Below are 25041 nucleotides of genomic sequence, written 5' to 3'. Positions count from 1 at the left end.
CCCAGGATTATCCCTGCTACCTTTCTTAAACAAGAGAACAACATTGGTTGTTCTCCAGTCCTCTGGAACCTCACTGTTGGCGAAAGAGGATGCAATTATGTCTGTCAATGCTCCAGCAATTTGTTCTCTTCCCTCTCTCAATATTCTGGGATAGATCCCATCAGGACCCAGGGACTTATCTACCTTAATACTTTTTAAGTTGCACAATACCTCTTCTTTTTCACAGCAACTTGGCTTAGAAACTTGACACTCACTTCCCGGAGATCATCCTCGACCAATTCCTTCACTTTGGTAAATACTAACACAAAGTATTCATATAGGGCCTCGCCTACCACTTTTGGCTCCACACATAGATTCCCTCATTTATCCTTGATTAGGCCAACCCTTTCCCTGACTACCCTCTTACCTTTTACATATGTAGAAAAAGCCTTGGGATTCTCCTTAATCCTGTTTGCTAACAACTTTTCATGACCCCTTTTAGCCTTTTGAATTCTTCGTTTAAATTATATCCTGCCTTCCATCATCAGTTCCCATCCTCCCAGAGCTTACACATGCTTTTTTTTTCTTTCTGACCAAGTTCATAACATCCCTGGTCATCCAAGGTTCACGTAATCTGCTGTACCTATCCTTCTTTCTCGCAGGAAAATGCCATTCCTGTACTCTTACCAACTGCCGTTTGAAATACTCCCACAGCTCCGATATAGATTTATCCTCAAATAGCCACCTCCAATCAAATTTCTCCAGTTCCTGCCTAATATTGTCATAGTTGGCGTTCCCTCAATTTAACTTGTTCACCTCAGGACTACTGTTATACCTATCCATGAGTATCTTAAAACTCACAGTACAATGGTCATTACTCCCGAAATGCTCCCCCACTGAAATTTCACTCGCCTGGCTGAGCTCATTTCCCAAAACCAGGTGCAGTATAACCCCTTCCCTGGTTGGACTGTTTATGCATTGTGCCAAGAATCCCTGCTCTTGGTCCTTACAAATTCTGCCCCATCCAAGCCCCTAACACCTAGTGAGTCCCAGTCGATACAGGGGTCGTTAAAATCACCAACCACAATAACCCTGCTCTTTTTACATCTTTCCAAAATCTGTCTACATATTCTTTCCTCTATCTCCTGTTGACTGTTGGAGGCCTGTAGCATACTCCCAGCATTGATTTACCCTTTCCTATTCCTGAGTTCTACCCATACTGCCTCGCTGCACGAGGCCTGTAATATGTCCTCCCAGTACAGCTGTGAGATGTTCCTTTACCAGTAATGCAACACCCCCACCTCTTCTACCTCCTTTTGATCACAGCTGAAATATCTAAGTCATGGGTCATTCCGCTGCCAGTTCTGCCTCTCTTTCAGCCAAGTCTCTGTAATCACAATAATGTCATAGCTCCAAGTACTAACCAAAGCTCTGGGTCTATCTACCTTGCTTATTATCCTTCTCACATTGAAGCACATGCATTTCAGGCCACCTCCCCTGCTCTTTTCAGCACCATTTCCCTACCTTTTCTTGTTATTAGTCATGTTTGCCTTGGTTTTTTACCTCTCCCTCAAATTCTGCATCTACTAACCTGCTCCTCTGGTTCCCACTCCCTTGCACACCATCCTCACAACCGCTCTACCAAGTATCCCCCAAGGACATCACAGCTGGTCCTGCCCAAGTGTAACCCATCCAATTTGTACAGGTCACGCCTGCCCCAGATCCAATTCCAATGCCCCATGAATCGAAACCCTACCCCTCACACCATCTTTTCAGTTACGTGTTCATCCTGTAAACTGTGTTGTTTCTACTCTGACTAGCTCGTAGCACTGGTAGTAATCCTGAGATAACTACCTTTGAGGTCCTTTGAATGAAAGAACGGAGGTCTGTATTTCTGAAAGGAGATTCTGGTCAGGAATAAGGAGGTGTAATTCCATTCTGCAAGTTCTTGCAGAGTTTAGGACCTTCAGAGGAAGCCAAACCATGTCCCCTTTTCACAGCAGTTAGCCATTTATTCTGAAATGTTAAAGTTCTGACAGTCACTTGAATAGCCGCTATCAAACCATAAGTAAAATAAGGTAAGGGTGATGTTAGTGTGCTGGGAAGGTAAGATGGCACTTGGAAAGGGGGAGTGGGAATTGATTTCTGTGCAAATCAAGTGCCAGGTAAGTAGGATGCCAACTGGGAAAGGTGTAGCATTCTTGGGTATGCTACCAGATGAGTAGGGTGAATAGGGTGCCAGCTAAATAGGCAGTAACCTGGGCAGAGTGCCAGCTATGTAGGGTGCCAGATGGGTTAGGGTGCCAGGTAAGTAAGGTGCCAGATGAATAGGGGGTAGACAGCCAGCTATGTAGTGTGGCAGTTGTGTAAGGTGTAGGGTGCCAGGTGGACAGGACGTCAAGTGTGAAGAGGTAAGCCTGCAAGTGCGGAGGGTGACAGGGTACAAGGTAAATGTTGCAGTGTTTAGAATAAGTCAGGCTGGATTGGAGAAGTTGAGTCTGCTGGAAGGAGGGAAGGTTGGGTTTTAGGTACCAAGTTTTTAGTCCAGCAGTGAGGGTGGTTGGCATTCCATTCTGATCCAGATGGGTTGCGTCGAGCTTGGCAAACTGCTTGTCAAGTCTGGTCCACCAGGGGAGGAATGGTCCAGTGGAAGGAGATGTTGAGAGTGGTCACGTCAGAGTCTGGGTGCTACAAGTGGTCTAGGGGAGCTGGAGTGGGGAGTGTAAAAGTACAGAGTTCATTGATTTGCTATTTAATAGGCTAACTTTTTCTGAGTGACTATTCTAGCTAATTTCATCAGAACTCTCCAAAATGTCCAACTTAAATGGAAGCCTTCAGATGGTGATTCTCACGCTCAATTCTTATCTGGAATAATGACTGGCCAGCAGAAAAGCCAGGTCAATGTTTCAAGTCCAATATGAGTCCTCTTCAATTGCCAATTCTGGCTTCAGGCAGGTGACACAGTTTCTCCAGCAATCAGGCTCAGTTTGGATAAAAGTCAATGACATCAGCTCTGCATTGTTTTCAGTTTAAAGGGACTGCAGAGTAGACTCTTATCAGCAATCCTGAATAAGGTGGGGAAAAAGAAGCTAGAGATCCATCTCTTGATTTTGAAGCATATCCTCTGCTGGGAGTGTGAGTCAGACTGAAAGTGCATTGGTCAGGATGTGACCATAAGAAAGGAATACAGTTCAAAGGGAAAACTGTGGAGGTAGACTAAGCCCACAAGGAAAATGGAAAACAATGGAAAAACATGAACACATGATTGAAACCAAAAGTACAAACTATTCTTGGGTTCATACTTTGGGGTAGTTGAAAATTGGGATGCAGGTACTAGAAATCATAGGAGGTGGGTGGAGGAGCTGGTCAGACTTCATGGGGTAAATAAAGGAAAGGTTGCTGAGCCTGCAGTCTCTTAGCACAAAAGCAATGCCACATCACCAATTTTCACATCCCATGACAATGAATTTTAAAATATGCCATCAGTAAAGCCAGAAGCCAATGGGTTGGGGCAAGGTTTGAAATTTAAAATATTTTAATATATTCAATACTATTTCTCACACTATACAAAGCCATCCATTTTGGAGGTGAAAATTATCCTCCAAGTTTCTGGATGCTGAATGTTTTTTCTTTGATTAGTTGTTGACTCACATTCAGAATGTTGTGATGGTAATTTTTCCAGTACACAAATTGCTACAGTAAGTAATAACAGTAAAAGAAAATTATTACATGACCAAAATAGTTCTATTTTGAAAATGTGATGATTCATTATCCACCAGACTGGAACATAATCGAATGCTTTCCCCCCGTTAATAATCACAGACACTAAATTTGTGTAATAAACTTACAACATACTGCCACTTCAAAGCAAGAAACTGTGGTTAGACACAATCCACATGATCATTTTATTACAGACAGATACTGTTGGAAGATGGTCTACTCATTGTGTTGAAACAGCATGGTTAAGTTATCATCTTACTGCTCTCAAAAGGGAGTCTTGCCCGTCAAGGGCACATTGCTCAAATCTGAGCACCTGCAGCACATGGTGTTCTAATATTTAACTAGACAGAAAATAATTTGTCTCCTAAATCAGCACATTTCCAACGTAAATTCAGAGCAAGTGAGGACTTCCATCTGGATTATTAGGATATAAAATTCTTGCATCTTTCAATCTGGGAAGCACACCTCTGCTTGGCACACTTGGCTCATCTCTGCACCAGGAGTTCTTAAGCACAGGAAATTGGACACTCGTGTACTAATATAATTAATCCAGTTGTTATAAGTACTTTGTTCTGCATGAGGAATGGAACAAAGACATGGTCTGCCCTTACTTAAATCTATTCTTTATGTGGTTATTAAAGATTTTATAGTAACGTTTGAGAAACAGATAAATCTTGGTGATCAATCTTTTCTCACTTAACGAAGAATGAAAGAGTTTAATTGGCCAATAAGCAACCTGGTTATTATTTATGGGTCATTGTTATGTATAAAATAGCTCCAATTTTGTGTATCAATACATTCTATGTAAACAGACTGCAATGTGTTCAGACATTTCATATTGAGCTACAAAAACTTAATTTCTTTCTTTCGAAAGATTACTCAATCAACTTGTCCTGGACTTCCCACATGGATGAGATGGACAAGAAGGCACAACAACATTTTGTCTTCCTCAGGCAGCTCAGGAAATTTGGCATGTACACAAGATCCCTCACCAACTTTTACAGACACACTATAGAAAGCATACTGTCCAGGTACATAACTGCCTGGTAAAGCAACTGCTATGTCCATGGCCTTCAGAAACTACAGAAGGTGGTGTGCATAGCCCAGGCCATCACAAAAGCCAATCTTCCACCCATGGGCTCCACTTACATGGTCCAAAGCCGTGGAGAAGCTGCTAAATTTATCAAAGGCCCATCGCACCCTTGTGATGCTCTCCTACAATCTCTTCTGTCAGGCAGACGATACAGAAACCTGAACACAAGCACCAGCAAGTTAATGAACAGCTTCTTCCCAACCATTATTAGACTAATGAACGGACTCTCTAACTTCAAATAATGCATATCTTGCTAATGTTGACCTTGCCGAGCGCACACCCTGTGTAACGTAACTACTATCTAGTTTTTTTCGCCCTATCATCTGTATGTCCTTGCTTACTGTGATCTGCCCGTATTGCTCATAAACAAATCTTTTCACTGTACTTAGGTACATGTGAAAATCAATCAAATCAAGTAAAATCAAATCAACTGACCTACAGCTCTCTTGTCTCATCAATACCATTGGCCAGTGGCCATTGTTTGGACAGCATTTAGACCCAATGGTAATCATTGCTGTCACTAGATGCAACGGTAAATGGATGGGACTGGTGTCTTCACAGTTAAGCTTGCAGACCCCAGCAAGAAGGTAAAAGGGAGTGAAAGAGGCAAATTGGGCAGTCCCAGGGAAAATGAAAAATACAGCAGGGAGAAGCCAAGTGGCAGGAAAAGACTGAGATAGAGTGTTGCTTGGAATCTGATGGGTGCATATGGACAGTGCTAAGTAACCCCTCTGCCCCACCCTTGCCTGCTACCACACCAAATAATGAAAGACTAAACACTTGATACTGCCCTCCACTTGTCACAGAATCCCTAAAATGTGGAAGCAGGCCATTTGGCCCACTGAATCCACACCACACCTCCGAAGAGCATCCCACCCAGATCCCTACCCTATCCCTGTATTTCCTATGGCTAATGCACCTAGCTTGCACATCCCTGGGCACTAAGGGGAATTTAGCATGGCCAATCTACCCAACCTGCACATCTTTGGACTGTGGGAGGAAACTGCAGCACCCGGGGAAAACCACGCAACATGAGGATAATGTGCAAACACCCCACAGACAGTCGCCAGAGGCTGGAATCAAACTCGGGTACAAGGTGCTGTGACGCATCAGTGCTAACCAGTGAGCCACTGTACTGCCCCCAGGGTTGTAAGAGTGCTTGTGGCAGTGGTAGGAAAACACCCTTGAATTGTTGAGTGAATCGAGTTCATAATGTTACTCTCATTTTACACTCACCTGCCATGTTGTAAATGGTGGGGGGGAAGGTATGACATTTAGCCCCTTGTGGCTAGTGCACAATTCATGTTTGGAAACCAATGGGACTCAATACGCCTGGTGCATAGGTTTGGATCGACTATCAGTTACATGGAGCAACATTGTAAATGACATGCATTCCCCTCTCATATCTACACATAATGATCAGAATAAGGAGAGCTCATTTGAAGACTGCCAGACGAAGATCAGCTGGTATCATACAATGGAATTTGAACCTAAGACACTCAATGGTTCAGACTTACATCATGTAGAGTATTTTAATGAATTGTGATAGCAGGTTATTTATTTGCTTGGTGTTTATTGTATTGTGGATGAAAAATGACTTAAGAATGATGTGTCTGGACTGCTGAACTTGTGATGAGTATTATCAATGTAAGTGTGAACTCATGTTAACGAAAGACAATAAAATTCTTCCATACGTAGCTTTGCCATTCATAATTAACTTAACTATGTGTTTTGTACCTTTTGTCACCCATTGTGGATGCCATGGCTTTCAGGAACGATGGATAGAAGAAAATTTACCAGTGTTGTCAAAAACATTTTAAAAGTTGTGAAGTAAAATTATGTCCAGATGTAATGACGAGAAACTATATTTCTGGAGTTGGAAAACATGCACTGCATGCTGCATTGGTGACCACGTTACACATGTGGCCAAACAGTGCAATGACAACTTATAATAGGAGTATTTCATTAGAACTGATAGAATAATGTAGCTACCAATCACAATAAAGTGTTCCTTGAAGAGGTAAGAGTAAACAGCAAGAGAGACACTAGGAATCAGAAACAAAAACCACCAGGAATACCCAGCGGACAGAAGAGATAAAATGCTTTGGGTTTAGGTGTTTCTTCAGATAAAAAGTCAATACCTAGGAAGGTCTGACCAGCCTCTTCACAGATGTTATCAGGGCTGCTGATATTTCCTCATTGAAATGAGTCGGTTGCTTATGAAAGCAAATCTCACTCTTAAGGTACAAATTAACATTAACGGCTAAGCTTAATATGAAAAGATCACAATAGTCTTTAGTTCATATGTTTGATTAAATGCATTAATCTAGATTTCTCAATCTAGGCAGAGTCATCCAGTGAATATACTATTATCTTGATACAAAGTAAAAAGCCTCATTCATGTTAAGTCATTGCAGGTCCAAAGAGCTTGTACAACTGAAGGAACAAACGTCGATCTTGACTCACCAGTTTTACGTAGGGGAAAATCATCCTTTGTGTCATTAACTGCCAATGATGGATGCTTATATGATGGAGAATTTCCACTCTGTGGTGGTGAATTCTGGTCCAGTGAAGTACGGTGAGCCCCCCTGGTACAGGAACAAAGCGTAGAGAATTAAGACAACTATGAAATGGACAACACAATAAACCAACAATATAATCTTTGTAGGTGATCTACATTGCTTCCACTTTAAGACACCATTTCCATGTCAGTCATTCACATTTGCCTTCAATTGGTTGGGTTGTCATGAATCAAACTTGTCCCAGATTTATTTTGCCATTTCTCCCCCTGTTTGCATGAGATCTTTCTGTTTCCCCTCTACTTTTTAACAGTCCAACTCTATTAAACAGATGGTGATGAAACAGCGAAATAATTGTTACCTATTGTCAACTTTGGGTAATCATACACAAAATTTCTATTCAAACTACTAATGATTCTTTTTTGGCATTTCTACCATTCTATCAAAACTCTCCTGCACAAAGTCTCTGACCCGGTGAAGGGTATTTCAGCATTAGTCCAAGGAAGTGTGAAGAAAGGAAACATTCAGCAATGGATCTGTGCTAATAGTCCTAAAGTGAAATAATCCAGTTTAACTCTAGTTTATTATTTGAATGTCATAGGTTTTCTGTCCCCTAGCCACTAGTGACAAATTATTCCAATTTCTAATTGTAACTGTGAGAAAAGCAATATTCTGACTTTTGCTTCTATTCTTCTGAAAGCTGAGTATTGCTGAAATGAGAGACATGTTGCTGAAACTTTTTGTCATGCAGTCTTCAGGACAAATGCAAGAGTGCCAATTTTCCCCAAATCACAGGAACACGAAATACTGAATAGTTGGTAAGTGGGTATGGCTTAGCTGAAAAGTTGCCACAGAGAAAACAGGAAAGTGAGGCTTCTTATGCTCCAGTTATTCAAATTAAAAGGTGCAAGGCTTGAACATATTCTGTTTGCAAAGAACAGGCACTGCATATAAATGTATGTTATTTCCAGCAGCTGTAGGTGTCACCCATTATGAGCTTGATCGATTATCATAAATTGGCTGCTTGTGTAGATATTATCACAGTCCAGATTATCCAGTAAATCCTGCCCAATCATATAATCACTTTGAGCAGTCAAATTAGCTGAAATATCCAGAAGCATGGAAAGCCTATATAATTCCCCAAAGCTCTCTGAACAGTAAAACTTTAGCCAGAGTTCATATGCCAAGCAATCAACACCCCTTTTCTCCTGTATTTTCTTCTAGTCAATTGGGTATTACTTCTGAGGTGTCTGCAGCTACAGGTAAGTCATCCACTTTTGTGACTGGTAGAGTGGGGAAGTTTGTGATCGATGTAAGAGTAGTGCAATCTCCAAAACTAAGGAGTCTGTACAGGATCCATGAAGCAAGCTTAAGGGTCTCATTTGTAGGGGGTAGAGTTGTGGGGAAGAAATTATATCTAATGGCTGGAAGCTTGGGAACTAGAGGGAGTACTTACCTCCCGCTCAAAGACATCCTCACCTTTCCTCAATTGCCATATTCCCTGAGGCACTTCGTTATGTCTCCATTAAATTGAGCAGCGGATGATTGAGCTTATTGAGATTATTGAAGTTTTAATATCTCACTAACCCCAACATAGCTGTTTTGACTGTTAAGATTTGTTCCACTCTCTTTCAAATAAGATGTTAAAACCAAACTAAAACCATCAGATCAAGCAAAATCTAACTAAAACAACATTGACTGAAATTCAAAAGAAAACCAAAAGATGTGGTAAGGCAATTTACCAGAGCAAATTCTTTCTATGAGCTCTGATTTTTGGCTTCGTTTTAGTAAACCTTGCATGTGCCATCATTTTTGCTCATGAATGCTCTGCTTGATGCTCCTTTTTGGCCTCCCACTCTGTCTACAGTGTTCCTATTTTGTTTTAAGTGTCACAATTCACTGGCTTAGAGTGCTGGGAATAAAGCCCCACTGTTCCAGAGTCAACACGAATGTAAAAGTTGTTTTTTTAAAAAACGTTTGCAAAGATTCCCCAGTTTCCTGGATCTTGAGATCTGGGCTGACATAAAGCATGAGCCATGTTCCTATACTTAACAAGAATTATTTTTATAATTCAAGGAATTCGACTTGAGCAACAGGCAAACAATTATAAGCCATTGGCAATATTACACTAATAAATAAAAGTCCTATCCCTTACACACATAAACACATGGCCAAACACAGATAGGCGAAAATAAAAAAGCAAATTATGGATGGTGGGAAATCTGGAAAAATATGTCCATTTCTTGTTCACAAAGGTTGCTGAAATGATTCTTCTGATTCTTGGGCTGTTCAGAATGTTGCTTCTCAATTAACATTCTCATGTTTCCATTGATATTCAATAAGCACAGGTTGGTTGGTTCACTTACAAGAAAGGTTTCTGACTCTTCTGTTAAAAATCATATCTTGCAGAAACAGCTGAATGAAAGATTATAAAATGTGAGGCTGGATGAACACAGCAGGCCAAGCAGCATCCCAGGAGCACAAAAGCTGACGTTTCGGGCCTAGACCCTTCATCAGAGAGGGGGATGGGGAGAGGGAACTGGAATAAATAGGGAGAGAGGGGGAGGCGGACCAAAGATGGAGAGAAAAGAAGATAGGTGGAGAGAGTATAGGTGGGGAGGTAGGGAGGGGATAGGTCAGTCCAGGGAAGACGGACAGGTCAAGGAGGTGGGATGAGGTTAGTAGGTAGATGGGGGTGCGGCTTGGGGTGGGAGGAAGGGATGGGTGAGAGGAAGAACCGGTTAGGGAGGCAGAGACAGGTTGGACTGGTTTTGGGATGCAGTGGGTGGGGGGGAAGAGCTGGGCTGGTTGTGTGGTGCAATGGGGGGAGGGGACGAACTGGGCTGGTTTAGGGATGCAGTAGGGGAAGGGGAGATTTTGAAACTGGTGAAGTCCACATTGATACCATTAGGCTGCAGGGTTCCCAGGCGGAATATGAGTTGCTGTTCCTGCAACCTTCGGGTGGCATCATTGTGGCACTGCAGGAGGCCCATGACGGACATGAATGAAAGATTAACTAGTTTTCTTCAGATTTGAAGGGACATACTGCAAAGAAGGGAGAAAGTGCTTTTGGCTGATAGAGACCTGATGACTTCTCTATACCTTGTTCCCAGCCCCAAGGTATTCAGTAAGCTAACAATCACACAATTGTTGGCAGGCCTTTCTCACCGATAATTGGTCACTAATCCATAGACCAATCAGCTTTTTGCTGTCAACCAAAACTCCATCTCTACGCAATCCTTTGGCTCCAGTTCATTAGCAAACACTGCTGTAATCCATTGCTGCAAAAACAGTGCTCACAAGTATCAAATTACTCCCTTTGAAACTGCATAGAAATCTCTGGTTTTACAAACAATTCTTTTCTCATTTCAGCTCACAATGAAGAGTAAAAAGACATTATCATACAGATGAGAATACCAAAATATGTGGAAGCAAAGTAGGCTATTTAACACATTGGGTCTGCTCTGCCATTCAATAAGATCACAGTTGAAGTGATAATCTTCAACTCCACTTTCCTGCCTCTTACCAATAACCCTTGATTTACATGTACAGTGTAAAGTACTTGTCTATCCAAGCCTTGAATATACCTGATGCCCCAGCCTCTATATCTCAGTAGATTCTACTTCTACTTATTCACTACCTTGTCTTAGGTTTATCTTCTTGTTTGCTTTTATGTAGAAACAGTGATCATTTAAAAGAATCTACAAGTTCAGTATCTATTTCTGTCCCTCTTCTGCTAAGTCAACACACTTTTTGAACCTTCTGTTTTCTTTTAAAACAGGCCTTAATCTCTGTCTGCTCACATTCTGCTTCAGTTCTACGCTTTTTCAATCTCCTGGCTCTCAGTGTCTATGACTTTTCATCCAAGTACTCATGGGTACCCGCATTGGCCCAAGCTATGCCTGCCTCTTTGTAGCTAACGTGGAACAAAACCTCTTCCGCACCTACACTGGCCCTAAACCCCACTTCTTCCTCCATTACATTGATAACTGTATCGGCGCTGCCTTGTGCTCCCCTGAGGAGCTTGAACAGTTCATCCGCTTCACCAACACCTTCCACCCAAACCTTCAGTTCACCTGAACCATCTCCAACACATCCCTCACCTTTCTGGAGCTTTCTGTCTCCATCTCAGGCAACCACCTAGAAACTGATGTCCATTTCAAGCGCACCAACTCCCACAGTTAACTGGAATACACCTCCTCCCACCCACCTTCCTGCAAAAATGCCATCCCCTATTTCCAATTCCTTCTCCTCTGCCACATCAGCTCCCAGGATGAGGCATTCCACTCCGGAACATCTCAGATGTCCTTGTTTTTCAAGGACTGCAACTTCCGCCCCTCAGTGGTCGACAACACCCTTAACCGTGTCTCTCGCATTTCCCACAACTCATCATCACACCCCGTCCACACAATAACAACCAAAACAGAATCCCCCTTGTCCTCACATACCACCTCACCAACCTCCGGATTTAACATATCATCCTCCAACACTTCTGCCATTTGCAATCTGACCCCACCACCAAAAACATTTTTCACTCCCCACCCTTATCTGCTTTCCGGAGGGACCACTCTCTCCATAACTCCCTTGTCCGCTCCACACTCCCCTCCAACCCCACCACACCCAGCACTTTTCCCTGCAACCACAGGAAGTGCTACACCTGCCACTACACCTCCCCCCCGTCACCCCCATCCCAGCCCCAAGAAGACTTGCCACATCAAGCAGAGGTTCACTTGAACATCTGCTAATGTGGTATACTGCATCCGCTGTATGCGTGTGGTCTCCCCTACATCAGAGAAACCAAGCAGAGGCTTGGAGACCGCTTTGCGAAAAAACCTATGCTCAGTTTGCACTCAACCATGGCACCTCCCAGTTGTGAACCATTTCAACTCCCCCTTCCATTGCCTAGATGACATGTCCATCATGGGCCTCCTGCAGTGCCACAATGATGCCACCTGAAAGTTGCAGGTACAGCAAATCATATTCCGCTTGGGAACCCTGCAGCCCAATGGTATCAATGTGGACTTCACAAGCTTCAAAATCTCCCCTTCCCCCACCGCATCCCAAAACCAGCCCAGCTCATCCCCGCCTCCCTAACCTGTCTTTCCTCCCACCTATCCTGTCCTCCCAACTTAAGCCCCACATCCATCTCCTACTGACTAGCCTCATCCCACCCCCTTGACCTGTCCGTCCTCCCTGGACAGAACTCTCCCCTCCCTAACTCCCCACCTACACTCACCTCTACTGGCTCCATCCCCACCTCTTTGACCTGTCTGTCTCCTCTTCACCTATCTTCTCCTTTATCCATCTTCTATTCACCTCCCCCTCTCTCCCTATTTATTTTAGAACCCCCTTCCCCTCCCTGATTTCTGAAGAAGGGTCTAGGCCTGAAACATCAGCTTTCCTGCTCCTCTGATGCTGCTCGGCCTGCTGTGTTCATCCAGCTCTACACTTTGTTATCTCAGATTTCCCACTGTGAAACCTACTCTGCCAAATAGAACATCAGACCTTTTTTTTTTGTTTTCTAGCTATTCGACTCCTTCCTGAGAACCATGAGATATCTGTTCAATTTACCACTCAAGTGTAAAATGAATGTTGCTGCTGAGTTTTAACTGTACAAGTTATTATGTCACCTAGCCTTTTAGATACCATTCAGGGTTTTTTTTAATATATTTTGTCAACTTCAATTCTAGTGGCATTAGGGGTACACTGACAATTCTGGTAAAGGGATTAAGCATTCATCATTCATCATCAATGGTCCCTCACAGATGAGGATGACTCTCTTCCACTCTCTGGGTGAGATCATACGTGGCTGTACAGGCCAGTGCGGCTTCCGCAGACTCTATAACACTTGGGGCAGAAAGTGGTTGTGGGAAGAGCTGGGTGTGGCATTGGTGTGGCAGCACGCTCCCTTCAGTGTTTTCCCCTGGCTTCCAATTTTTTTGACAGCAAGTCTAAAGGTGCTCGACACCTTCCTGGATGCTCCTCCTCCACTTTGGATAATCTTGGGCCAGGGATTCCTGGGTGTCTGTGGGAATGCTGCACTTTGCCAGTGAGGCCTTGAGGGTATCACTGAAGCACTTCCTCTGTCCAGCTGGGCCTTGCCTACCATTTCAAAGCTGCAGGTAGAGCATCTGCTCAGGGTGTCTCATGTTGGTTATGCAAATGATGTGCCCAGCCCTTGGTAGCCAATCAAGGATGGACAATGCTTCGGGTGTTGGCCTGGTTGAGGTGTTGATATGTCTTTCTTCCCAGCAGATTCGCAAGATCTTGCACAGGCAGCGTTAGTGATCCTGCTTCAGTGCCTTGAGGTGTCTGCTGTCGATAGTCCATGTCACAGAATCATAAATGAGGGTTGGAACCACCACAGTTCTGTAAACCATGATCTTCATGTCAGATCTGATGTTGTTATTCTCAAACAGGCAGCTGAAGGCTGTGCTAGTGCACTGGAGGTGGTGTAGGAATTTATCAATATCATCTTTGGTCAACAGGACACTCCCAAGATATTGGAAGTGGTCAATGTTCTCTAAGGCCTCCCCTTGGACGTTGGTGATCGGAAATTCACTCCACAATGCCAGGCCAAGTTGGTGAAAGACATTCAACTTGTAGATGCACAGGATGAGACCCATGCTTTCTGTATGTCTCCGTAAAAGTGCTAACTATAGTCTGGACCACATTCTGAGATTGCACATACTCAAGCATCCTCAGCATACTGCGGCTCGATGACATGGCTGGGGTGAATTTGGTTTTGGCTTGAAGGTGGTGGAGACTGAATAATTTCCCGCTGGTTCTGCAGGCCAGCTCTATTTGAGCAGGGAGCTTGTCGGTGGTGAGGTGAAGCATTGCAGAGAGGTAGATCAAGATCTGTGTTGGGATGATGATGCAGCCCTGATTGCCATTGGCTCAAATGGGAATAGGTCAGGGGTGCAGCCATTTGTCATCACCACAACTTCCACATCATCATGGCGCAACCACAAGGGAAAAGGACGCTCCATAACATTTCCCAGTTGATGGTGTCAGAGGCTTTTGTAAAATTGAAGAAGGTAATGTATAGGTATAGGTTGTCTTTCTATGCATTTCTCCTAGCAGCTGTTGCATGGTGAAAACACTATTGTCCCATTCACAGATTTCTCACATTTTAAGCCACAAACATGTAGATTCAAGTCACACCTGGTCTCACATTATTGCAATGTCTAATGATGGTGCTTTGCTAAAGAAACTGTTTGTCTGTTCAAATAAAACACACATAATCTGATTTCTGTAAATTGTAATTTAATCAAAGCTATTTTTTCTTCAAATAAACCTTCAAAAATATAAATGCCACTAGTAGGATGATGGTACTTACTTGTACCAGTGTTTGGGATGTTGTGGGAAGGAGTGGTTCAGCCCACTTGATGGAGATTCTTTTGCTGATTTACTCAACAGGAATTCCTGAAGTTTCTGCTTGACTTCAGTACTGGCCACAGCACCTGAAAAAAAATGTGCGCTTCAGTAATCGTCACACTTTGGGATCTTTTAATGACTTCCTAACAGAGCATCGTAGGAACAAGAGTGGGTCATTCAGTCCGTCAAGCCTGCCCCATCATTCAATATGATCATGTCTGATCAAAGATTCAGTGCCCTTACTCACCACATTCTCATCAACATTGACCCCACTAGTAATCAGATCTCGATTTTCACCTTATCAATCTCCAATTTAAGCAGATTCAAAGGTTGAGCATCACTATCCCCTCTGCAGTCAAGAATGCTAAAGGTTTACAAACCTCTGAATTAAGTAGCTTCTCATTTCAGATACAAGGGGCATCCTTTGCATTTTTAAATTTTGCCGTCTGGTTCTACACCCTCAACTGGGGACATCTTATCTGCATCTACCTTGCTTATCCTTTGACATGTTTTGTTAGTTTCAATGAGATCACCACTCATTCTTTGAGGCTTTAGTGAATACAAGCCCAGGTTACTCAAACTCTCTCTACAGGTTGGCCCTGCTATGCTGAGAACAATTCTATTTAACCTTTGTTGCACTCCCTTCATGGCACAGGCAGATAAAGATAAGGATTAACAAATTAGAACGGTCTGGCCTTACATGGTGTGATGTAGTATCAGAGCCCATAGTTTTAGACTAAAGGGCAGCAAATTTAAAGCAGATGGGGAGAAATTACTTCTCTCCGGGGGTCATGAATCTACAGAATTTGTTATCCCACACTAACTATAGTGGATGGTGGAAACAGTGAGTAAATTTACGGAGGAGATAGACAGATTTTGAGTTCATAAAGGGTTATGGAGAGCAGGCAAGAAAATGGATTTGAGGCCAAGACGAGATCAGCCATGATCGTATTAAAGGGTGGAGCAGGTTTGAGGGGGTAAATTGCCTATTCCTGCTCCTCCTTTTCATTTTCTTATGTTCTCAGGCGACCACAACTGAACACAGTAGTCTAGATGCAGTCTAACCAGACTATTATACAACTGAAGCAAGCCTTTACTATCCCAATGCTCAAATCCTCTTCTAATAAAGGCTAACATTCCATTAACCTTCTTAATAGTTGGCTGCACCAGCCTGTTGGCCTTTAGTGATTTCTCAACAAGGATACCAAGGTAAATTTACATTTTCCAACTTCTCACTATTTAAGAAATGCACTGCACATCTGGATGTCTTAGTAAAGTGGATAATGTCACATTTTCTTACATTGTATTTCATCTACCACATTCCTGCCCAATCACTAAGCCACAAATCCTCCTGAAGCCACTTTACATCTTCTTCACAGCACAGATTACAACCTAGTTTTACATCATCTGTAAATTTGAAATATTACATTTGATCCATACATCCCAATCATTGGTACATATTGTGCACTGATCCTAGCAGTACCCCTGCATTCACAGCCTGCCAACATGAGAATGAGATAGGAAGACCTGCAGGAATCAGATTCATTACAGTTTGGAGCTGGAGGGACACAGCAGGTCAGGCTGCATCAGAGAAGCAGGAAAGTCAACATTTCGGGCCTAGACCCTTCATTAGGGGTCCTACTCTCCTACTCCTCTGATGCTGTCTGCCCTGTTGTGTCCCTCCAGCTCCAAATTGCATGAGAATTATTCATTTATTCCTACCCTGTTTTCTATCTTCTAGCCAATAATTAATCCATGCCAGCACATTACTGCCTAATACATGTGCTTAAACCTTTCTCACTCACCTCCTGTAAGGGACTTTAGGAAAAGCCTTCTGAAAATATAAATATGCTACTTCTGTTGGCTCTCCTTTATCAATTTTATTAGTAACATCTTCAAAAGTCTTTCACAAGTTTGTCAAACATGATTTTCTATTCACAAATCCATACTGCATGGAAAATGCCCAACCTGATCACTATCGATAAGTTGTCTATTTATCCCATTCTTTATAACAGATTCAAGCATTTCCCTTTTACTGATGAAAGGCCAACACATCCGTCGTTCCTGGTTTCCGCTCTCACTTCTTTCTTGAACACTGGGGAAACATTTGCTACCGCTAAGCAATAGATATCATTCCAGAATCAGAACCAAAATGTGCTGGAAATATTTTTCTGAAAAATGACTTAAAGTGCGTACAGTTCACAGAAGTAGAAGACAATGAATAGTTAAGATACCAATAGTTTCTACTATAGATGTTAAAGAATAAGTAATTTAAGACCATAAAGTCGTAAGAAATAGGAATGGCGTGAACCTTCAACCCCTTGAGACTGCTCCATCTTTCCATAAGTCCAAAAAAAAGTAGAGTGAGGCCATTCAGCCCATCAGGCCTTCCTCTATTGCATCACAATTCATATGGGTTCTCAACACCATTTCCCTGCCTTCTCCCATAACCCTGGATCCCCTTACTAATCAAGAACCTATCTACCTTTGTCTTAACTATAATCAGTAATTTGGTCTCCACAGCTTTTTGCAGCAGAGTTCCACAGATTTAGTAACTTCTGACTGAAGAAACTCCTGTGCATCTCAATTCTAAAGGGTCATCCCTTTATTCTGAAGCTGTGCCCTCAGATACTAGTCTCTCCTATTGGTGAAACAATCTTTTCCAAGTCCACTCTATTCAGACCCCTCGGTATCCAGCACATTTTCTTTAGATACAGAGCCCAAAACTGCTTTTGACATTTGAAATGCAGTCTGACCAGAGCTTTATAAAATCTCACAGTACATCTTGCTTTAGTCCTTTAAAAATGAATGCTGACATTACAGTTGCATTCCCAACTGCCAATGGAACCATCATGTTAACCTTAAGAGAATCCTGAACTAGGACTCTAAAGTCCTTCCCTGTTCAGATTTCTAAAGCCTTTCCCCAATTAGAAAATAGACTATGCCACTATCCTTTTGCAACCTCCCCACTTCCCCAACACTATCTATCCCTCCACCTATCTTTGTGTCATCTACAAACTTAGCAACAATGCCTCAGTTCCTTCATCCAGATCTTTAATGTATAATATGGATACTTGTGGTCCCAACACTGACCACTGCAGAACTCCATGAGTTATCAGCTGCCACTCTGAAAATTAATCCTTTTATTACCTACTCTCTGTTCTGGCACTCAGCCGATCCCCTATCCAAGCCAGTACTGTACCCCTAACATCACGGGCCTTTACCTTATTTAGCAGTCTCTATGTGGTACCTTGTCAAAGTCCTTCTGGAAATCCAAACAGATCATGTCCACTGGCTTTCCCTTGTCTAACTTGCTTCTTATCTCCTCAAATAATTCTAACAGATTTGTCAGGCATGACCTCCCCTTGATGAAGTTGTGCTGACTCAGCCCTGTTTTAGCAGGCACTTCCAAGTATTCTTCAAGTATTTCCAAGGGAAGGCAACAGCCCATCCACCTAGCCTGCACACTTTTGGACTGTGGGAGGAAACAGGAGCAACCAAAGGAAACCAATGCAGACACAGGGAGAATGTGTAAACTCCACAAAGATATTATCCGAGGGTAGAATCAAAGCCGGGTCCCTGCTAACCACTGAGCCACTGTGCTGCCTTAATTCACACTTGCTTGTGCTTTCCAACCCTTTAGCGGAATCTAGAAAGTTAGAGGATCAGAAAAGCTCATTGCAACTCATCCAATTAAATTTCAATGTTCACTTTATTCTCCATCTGGAAATTAATTTTAAGCAGATTACTCAAAAATTATACATAAACGAATAATGATAAAAACTACCGCAAGTCAGTGAGTTTACAACAAGTGCATATCTTCATTCATTCATCAAACCTCAGTCAAGTACTTATAGAGAAGGGTAAAAATAAATTCCAGAACTGATTTTCCCTGCATGTTGGGGGGGTGGTTTGTAACTTAGTTTCTGAATGCATCCAACTGCAATACTGAGACACCGGTAACTCTTATTCCTCATAATATTCTTCAAGATTTGTCAAGAAAGACACACTCATCAAATATTCTTCCTGTCTGGCACAATAATCTCTGTGCTCTTGGACAGTCTATTTCCTAAAGCCACAGTACCAGGAGGGACGTCCATAAGGGATAGAACTTTCAACCAAAACTGTATGGAGGAACTTCAGAGTTGCTGGATCTACTGCACTTAATTTACAAAAGTAATATAACAATATATGTTCCATGGCTACCATATTTCTACACTGTTTTCCCTGGTTCAGCTTGTCATCTGATACCTAGCTAATTGTAGTTTATACCTATTTCAACAGCCACACATGTGGCACAGGGGTTAACACAATGCCAGAGACCTAGGTTCCATTCCAGCCTTGGGTGGCTGTCTGTGTGGAGTTTGAATATTCTCTTCACGTCTGTGGGTTTCTACGGATGCTCTGGTTTCCTCCCACAATCTCAAAGGTGTGCAGGTTAGGTGGATTGGCTATGCTAAATTGCCCCATCATGTTCAGGGATGTGAGGGCTAGGTGGATAGGCCATGGGAAGTGTGGGGTTATGGAGATTTGAGGTGTGTTTGGGCGGGATGGTCTTCGGAGGGTCAATGCAGACTCGATGGGCTGAGTGGTCTGTATCTGCAGTGTAGGGATTCTATGATTCTATCATGAATTGTGAGAAGAACAATGTAATTTACTGAATGTTTCTAAAGTCTATAATGAGTCCTTCTACCTTCTTTATGTTCAGTGTCAGAGAATTATCATCTTAATATTTTCATCAGCTGTATCTTACTTCCTTATTCTCTTTGAGATCCACAAGTACAACATCATGAGCATACTTCAGGGTCATTATGTCAGCAACATCTGAATAGGAGTAGAACAGCAAATGTGAAAGTACACAGCCCCGAGAAGATGCAGCAGCAGTTAACATGGGTGTTGAATGAAGGCTAGAGGCTAACTCCATTTGGACCCTACTGTGAAGGGAATCACTGATCCAAAGCTGGAGAGTAAACTTGACATTAAGGATTTTCAGTTGATTGATAAGCTTAAATGATCACATGGTATGAAAAGCTGAACAGAATTCAATTCAGGTTTTCCAAGCAGTTGTCTAATCTTTCCACGTGTTATTGGACCAGAATGACATCATCAACTGACTTATGAGGTTGATAGGCAAACTATAATTGTTCAATAAATAGAACAACAATGACGTGAAAATCCTTTTTTGAGACTAAGTGCAGGCTTGTTGGTGTCAATTAACTCGCTGCCCTCATCACCAAGAAAATTCATCAGATTATGTGCCAGTGAGCTTGTTATAAACTGCTTATTGAGCTGTGATGCATACCACAGCCTATCACAGACTTTGACAGTGAACACCTTGTGGGTCCATTTCCTTTACGCTCAGTTGATTCCAAACAGCCTGGTTGGCAGATGAGGTAACGGTATCATAGTATTGTCCATTAGTTAGTCATTCAGGCAAGGTTCCGGACAGTGTAGTCTTCAGGCACCTATACTCAAGACATGGAAGAGAGGAAAAGAAAGCTTTCTTTCTGCTTTGCCATCAGGAAACATGTCGGAAAGAAGAGTGAAGAGCATAGCAGTCCTATATCAACTGACGACTTCAGGAGACCATACCACTAGACCTAGTCAGCCGGACAACAATAGCAAACTACATCAGTGCTGTATCCCAGGTTCAAAGGGACACCCAGTAGTGCAAGCAAAAGGTCAATGATCTTTTGTGCTTCACAAGGGTAAGTGTTCCCAACTTTTCTCTAATACCTCGCTTGTGAGAAGTTGTTGGACAATTAGAGGTCCTCAGCCCTAAAAAGCTTTGGGTTGTGGCCTGCCTCTTTCAGGGGGTCCAAAAGCAAAAAACCAGGTGATATTTCACTTTCGTTTCTTGCAAGGTAAGTGTAAAACTGGGACAAATGAAAGTACTGTCCAAACTAAAATGCAGACTGCTCTGGTTAACTAGTACCAAATATTTTTCTAATCAACTGAGAAAGCAAATAGTTGGGGATCTGGTGAGTTGAGGCCTGTAAACAGCTCTAATTTTACACTGAAGTGACTTATTTGGAAGCAAGTTGAGAATGTCCCCATTTGAACTTAAATGGTGAGGTCACACAAAGGAGGTGTCAAGTCGCCCAATTATATTGCCTTTGTGCCTCCCGCAGGGAGTGAAATTTCTTTCCAAGGATCTAAAAGGCACTTTGATTCAATGTGCTTGAAACACACAGAGCTCTTAATGTAAGTCAATAGTCATTCTGCTCAGCAGGCCACAACCTCAGAGCAAGCAATACGATGGTAGTAAATTTCCAATGGGTGAGGAATAGTACCAGTATTAAATAATCTCTGAAATACTGGAAAAAGTGGAACTGCTAACTGATGGATACATTCCTCAATAATTATTCCATTAATCTAATCCAGTTTGCATGGTTTTCCTTTATTCACTTACTTTAATTGCTCCTTTACTTCCCATTTATTGAAGATAATTTATGATTCTCTTTATTTATTCAGGGGATGTGAGCATTGTTGGCTAGGCCAGTGTTTACTGGCCATCCCTAACTGCCCTGGTAAAAGGTGCTAGTGAGCTGCTTTCTTGAACTCCTACCGATGTTGGGTTGTAGGGACACCCACAGTGCTGCTAGAAAGGAAGTTACAGGATTTTGACTAGTGAACCCAGTGAGGGAACGATGACAACAACATAGTTCCAAATCGTGATGCTGTGTGACTTGAACTGTCACGTATTTGCTGCTCTTCTCCTTCCTTGGTGGATGTGATCAAAGTCACGGGTTTAGAAACTGCAGTCGAAGGAGTTTTGGTGAGTGAATGTAGTGATTGATAATTGCAGGTCTGATCACTTGAACCACTTTTTATGTAAAAAGACTGCATTAGATTTAAAGCCACGGACAAAGGAACATTGCTCATTTACATACAATGGCATAGCCAGGATACAGTTGCTTAGGCCATATTTATGGATTCTACACATGAGAGTTCACCATGCTGAGAAACGCTACTGACTAATACAATGGTGTAAGGTATTTTACATGTAATATGACACTTTGATCTTATTTTCAATATATATATTAATTTATTATTTGTGCTCACTATGCAAATTGAGTTGTTCTTGTATTCTAGGACATGCTGGAAGTGCTTGCTCTATTGCTGACCCTCAGCAAAGCAGAAAATTTAAATGAATCAGAAGCGATCTCATGTAAGGAATGAGGGAACTGTAAACTAAATTAAACTGTGCTGATGAAGTACATGCAGGTCTCTGCACTGACCCCTTTCAACAAGTATAGAAACTTGAAAGAACTGTACAGTTCTCAAAACGCTTGCTTTGTATGGGTTCAGTTCCTGCCTCTTTTTCTCTGTTATACAGACCAGTACTAGCAAAGTTAAGGTAGCAAATGCTGACTGAAATCACTGTAGCTCTGACCTAAAGATTTTACTGGCGTCACACAGTTGGTTATTTACAATAGCTTTTGCTGGCATCAGTAGCTGACCTTTTCCTACTGAGTACTCACTGAAAGCATGTACCAGGACAGGGCTTTTGGAACTGATTTATGCTTAAATTGTTTCCTGGCAGCACTGTTTACATATCAGAATCACTGTTTGATGTCTAACATTGAACTGTGGTTTGCTCCATGTTGTGCAACTAATGATGTTTGGTAAAATTCCCTTTGCTGTTCTAGTTGAGCTGGAATTCACATTTGCAGTCAGTTAAGTTACTCTTAGCATGCATGATGATCTATGAATAAATATAATACAGGGGGAAAAAATCCAGGTTGTAGAATTGTGGGCATCTTGATGGGATATGAATCTAGGAAATAGTTGGTCAACCACGGCTGACTGAATCCAAAGAACTATCCCTCAGTACCATATGAAAAAGAGACAAAACTGGGAGGGGGGGGGAGGAAACAGAAAAAGAACTTTAAGTGTTATATTACTTGGTGTATTGAGAGTAGATGTTTTGTTTGAACAGACTCTCAGGTTTTTGGTGTCTATTCACTGAGTGAGCAGTGAGTCTGACCCACCTGTGAGAGATCTGATCCATGTTAGTGATTTGCTTTTGCCAACATGCTTGTCTGAACACTGTTGGCAATTTACCAGTGCCCAAGTGAGCACAAACAGGCAACTAAACAGATTGGAACATTTGGTGGCTTCTTCATGTGGTCAAGCCTCCGAGTCCAAAATACAGCGATAAGAAGGGGAGGGGGATATGCCAAGTGCACAGAAGAGCATTCACACACTTGGTGGTGTCATAAAATATCTCAGGAAAGATATTTTGAATTTCTTTTGGAGAAGATGTGCATTTGTTTGACATTCAATGCTTCGTTCCAGTGGGGAATAATACAAGAGATAGAAGGAACTGCAGATACTGGAGAATCTAAGATAACACGGTGTGGAGCTGGATGAGCACAGCAGGCCAAGCAGCATCAGACAAGCAGGAAAGCTGACGTTTCAGGCCTAGGCCCTTCTTCAGAAAATGGCTGCTTGGTCTGCTGTGTTCATCCAGCTCAACACCTGTTATCTCAGGAATATACAAACTGATTAATCCATACAATGCAAGACCAAATTTATATTCGGGTCCTAAACATTTGGATTGATTGCAATTTTCAATATTATAATGAGGTCTCTGCCTACACAGGGGAGACCATTTACTATCAAATCCAGCTTGTATGAAAATTACATTGGACACTCTTTGACAAAACTTCACCTGTCAATCACAGAAATAGTAAATTACAAAGGGAAGATATTCAGCCCATCATGTCTATACTGGTTTTCCAGCTATCATTATGACTGAGAGCCATTCACTTGCCTTTTGCCCATAATCTTGCCGATTGCTTCTTTTCAAATTATCAGCCAATGCCCTGATGAAGGCCTCAGTTGATTTTTGCCTCCACTACACTTCCAAATAATGCATTCTAGACCTGAAACATTCTTTGTGTAATGATTTTTTTTCACATTTGCTGCATTTGGAAACCATTTTAAACTTTGCCTTCTCGCTCTTGACCATTTACATGCGGAAACAGTTTCTCTCTGTCTACTTCATGATTTCGAAAATTTCTCTCAGATGTCCTGTTAGCCGCCTTCTCTCCAATCTATCCTCAGAACTAGTTTCTTGTCCTTGAAGCCATTTTTGCAAATCTCTTCTTCACCTTCTCCAACATAGTCTGGTATCTGGAACTGTACACAATACTCCAGCTGAGGACTAATAAGTATCTTGTATAGGTTCAGCATCACCTCCTTGTTTTTGTACTTATGCCTCTACGAATAAATTCCAGGATAATTGTATGCTTTATTTGTGACTGTATCCACCTTTCTGACCCTATTAGTGATCTATGCATACATACACACGTACGCTCCTACACCCCCTTCAGTACGGTATCCCCTATTTTATATTGTCCATCCATATCTTTCCTACCAAAGTGCATTGCATAACACCTCTCTACACTGAAATGTATCTGTCACCTATTTGCCCATTCCGCCAACTTGACTACATTCCACACTGTCTTTCTCAGAGTTTACAATGCTTGCAAGTTTTGTATCATGCACAAACTTCCAAACTGAATCATACACGTTAAGGTCTAGATCATTAATATAGGTCAGGAAAAGCAAAGTTCTCAATAATGAAGCCATCAGGAATTCCATGGCAAACCTTCCTCCAGTCTGAAAAATATAAATTAACCACCTCTGTCTGCTTCCTATTACCTAGCCAGTGTTGTATCCATATTTGTTACTGAGCATTTTATATCATCAGCTTTAAGTCTTCTCACAAGGCTATTGTGTGACATTTTATCAAATACCTTTAAAAACTGGATGTATCAACAGCATTTGACCTCATTGGTCCTTTCTGTTACTTCTTCAAAAACTCCAGCGAGTTGTTAAAATATGATCTCACCATTGCAGATCCATGATGCCCCTTCTCAAACAACCCATCCATGTAGCCATTAGTTCTATTCTGAATAATTGTTTCCAGAAGCGTTCTCACCACTGATGTTAAATTTTCTGGGCTTATCCTGACAACGTTTTTTGAACAAGACTGTATGGTCTGCAATTCTGTAGCCCTTTGACAAGTCCAGGGAAGACAGGCTGATTATGGCCATTATCCCTGCAAATTCCACTCTAACTTCATTCAGTATCTTTGAATACATCTCAGGGTCCTGATGCCTTGTCAACATTATGTATTGATAATCTATTCAACACTTCCTCCAAATTAATCTTGATTCATACTAATGACAGCGCCTCTTCTGCAGTCACCATAGTCCAGGTAAAGACAGATGCAACAAATTCATTTAACACCTCAGCAGTGTCTCTTGTATCCAAGTGTAAATTCCCTTTACAAGCTCTATTCCACCTTACTCCTTCCCTTATCACCTTTTTACTATT

The 25041-nt window shown here is 42.0% G+C and overlaps 1 protein-coding gene across 1 annotated transcript in view; it reads right to left on the bottom strand.

Moving 5' to 3' along the window:
- Positions 1–25041, bottom strand: part of LOC125447373 (histone deacetylase 9-like) — a 737956-nt gene that overhangs the window by 349172 nt on the left and 363743 nt on the right. The window contains exons 9-10 of the mRNA XM_059654559.1: positions 14654–14777; positions 7259–7380 (exon numbers count right to left, since the gene is read on the bottom strand). Coding sequence (XP_059510542.1) covers positions 7259–7380; positions 14654–14777 — 246 coding nt within the window. The remainder of the gene's footprint in view (positions 1–7258; positions 7381–14653; positions 14778–25041) is intronic.

The sequence above is a fragment of the Stegostoma tigrinum genome, chromosome 2 (assembly GCF_030684315.1).
Source record: "Stegostoma tigrinum isolate sSteTig4 chromosome 2, sSteTig4.hap1, whole genome shotgun sequence".
Taxonomy (NCBI): Eukaryota; Metazoa; Chordata; class Chondrichthyes; order Orectolobiformes; family Stegostomatidae; genus Stegostoma; species Stegostoma tigrinum.
Note: the sequence above shows the minus strand (reverse complement) of the source record. Positions and strands in the feature narration are given on the sequence as shown.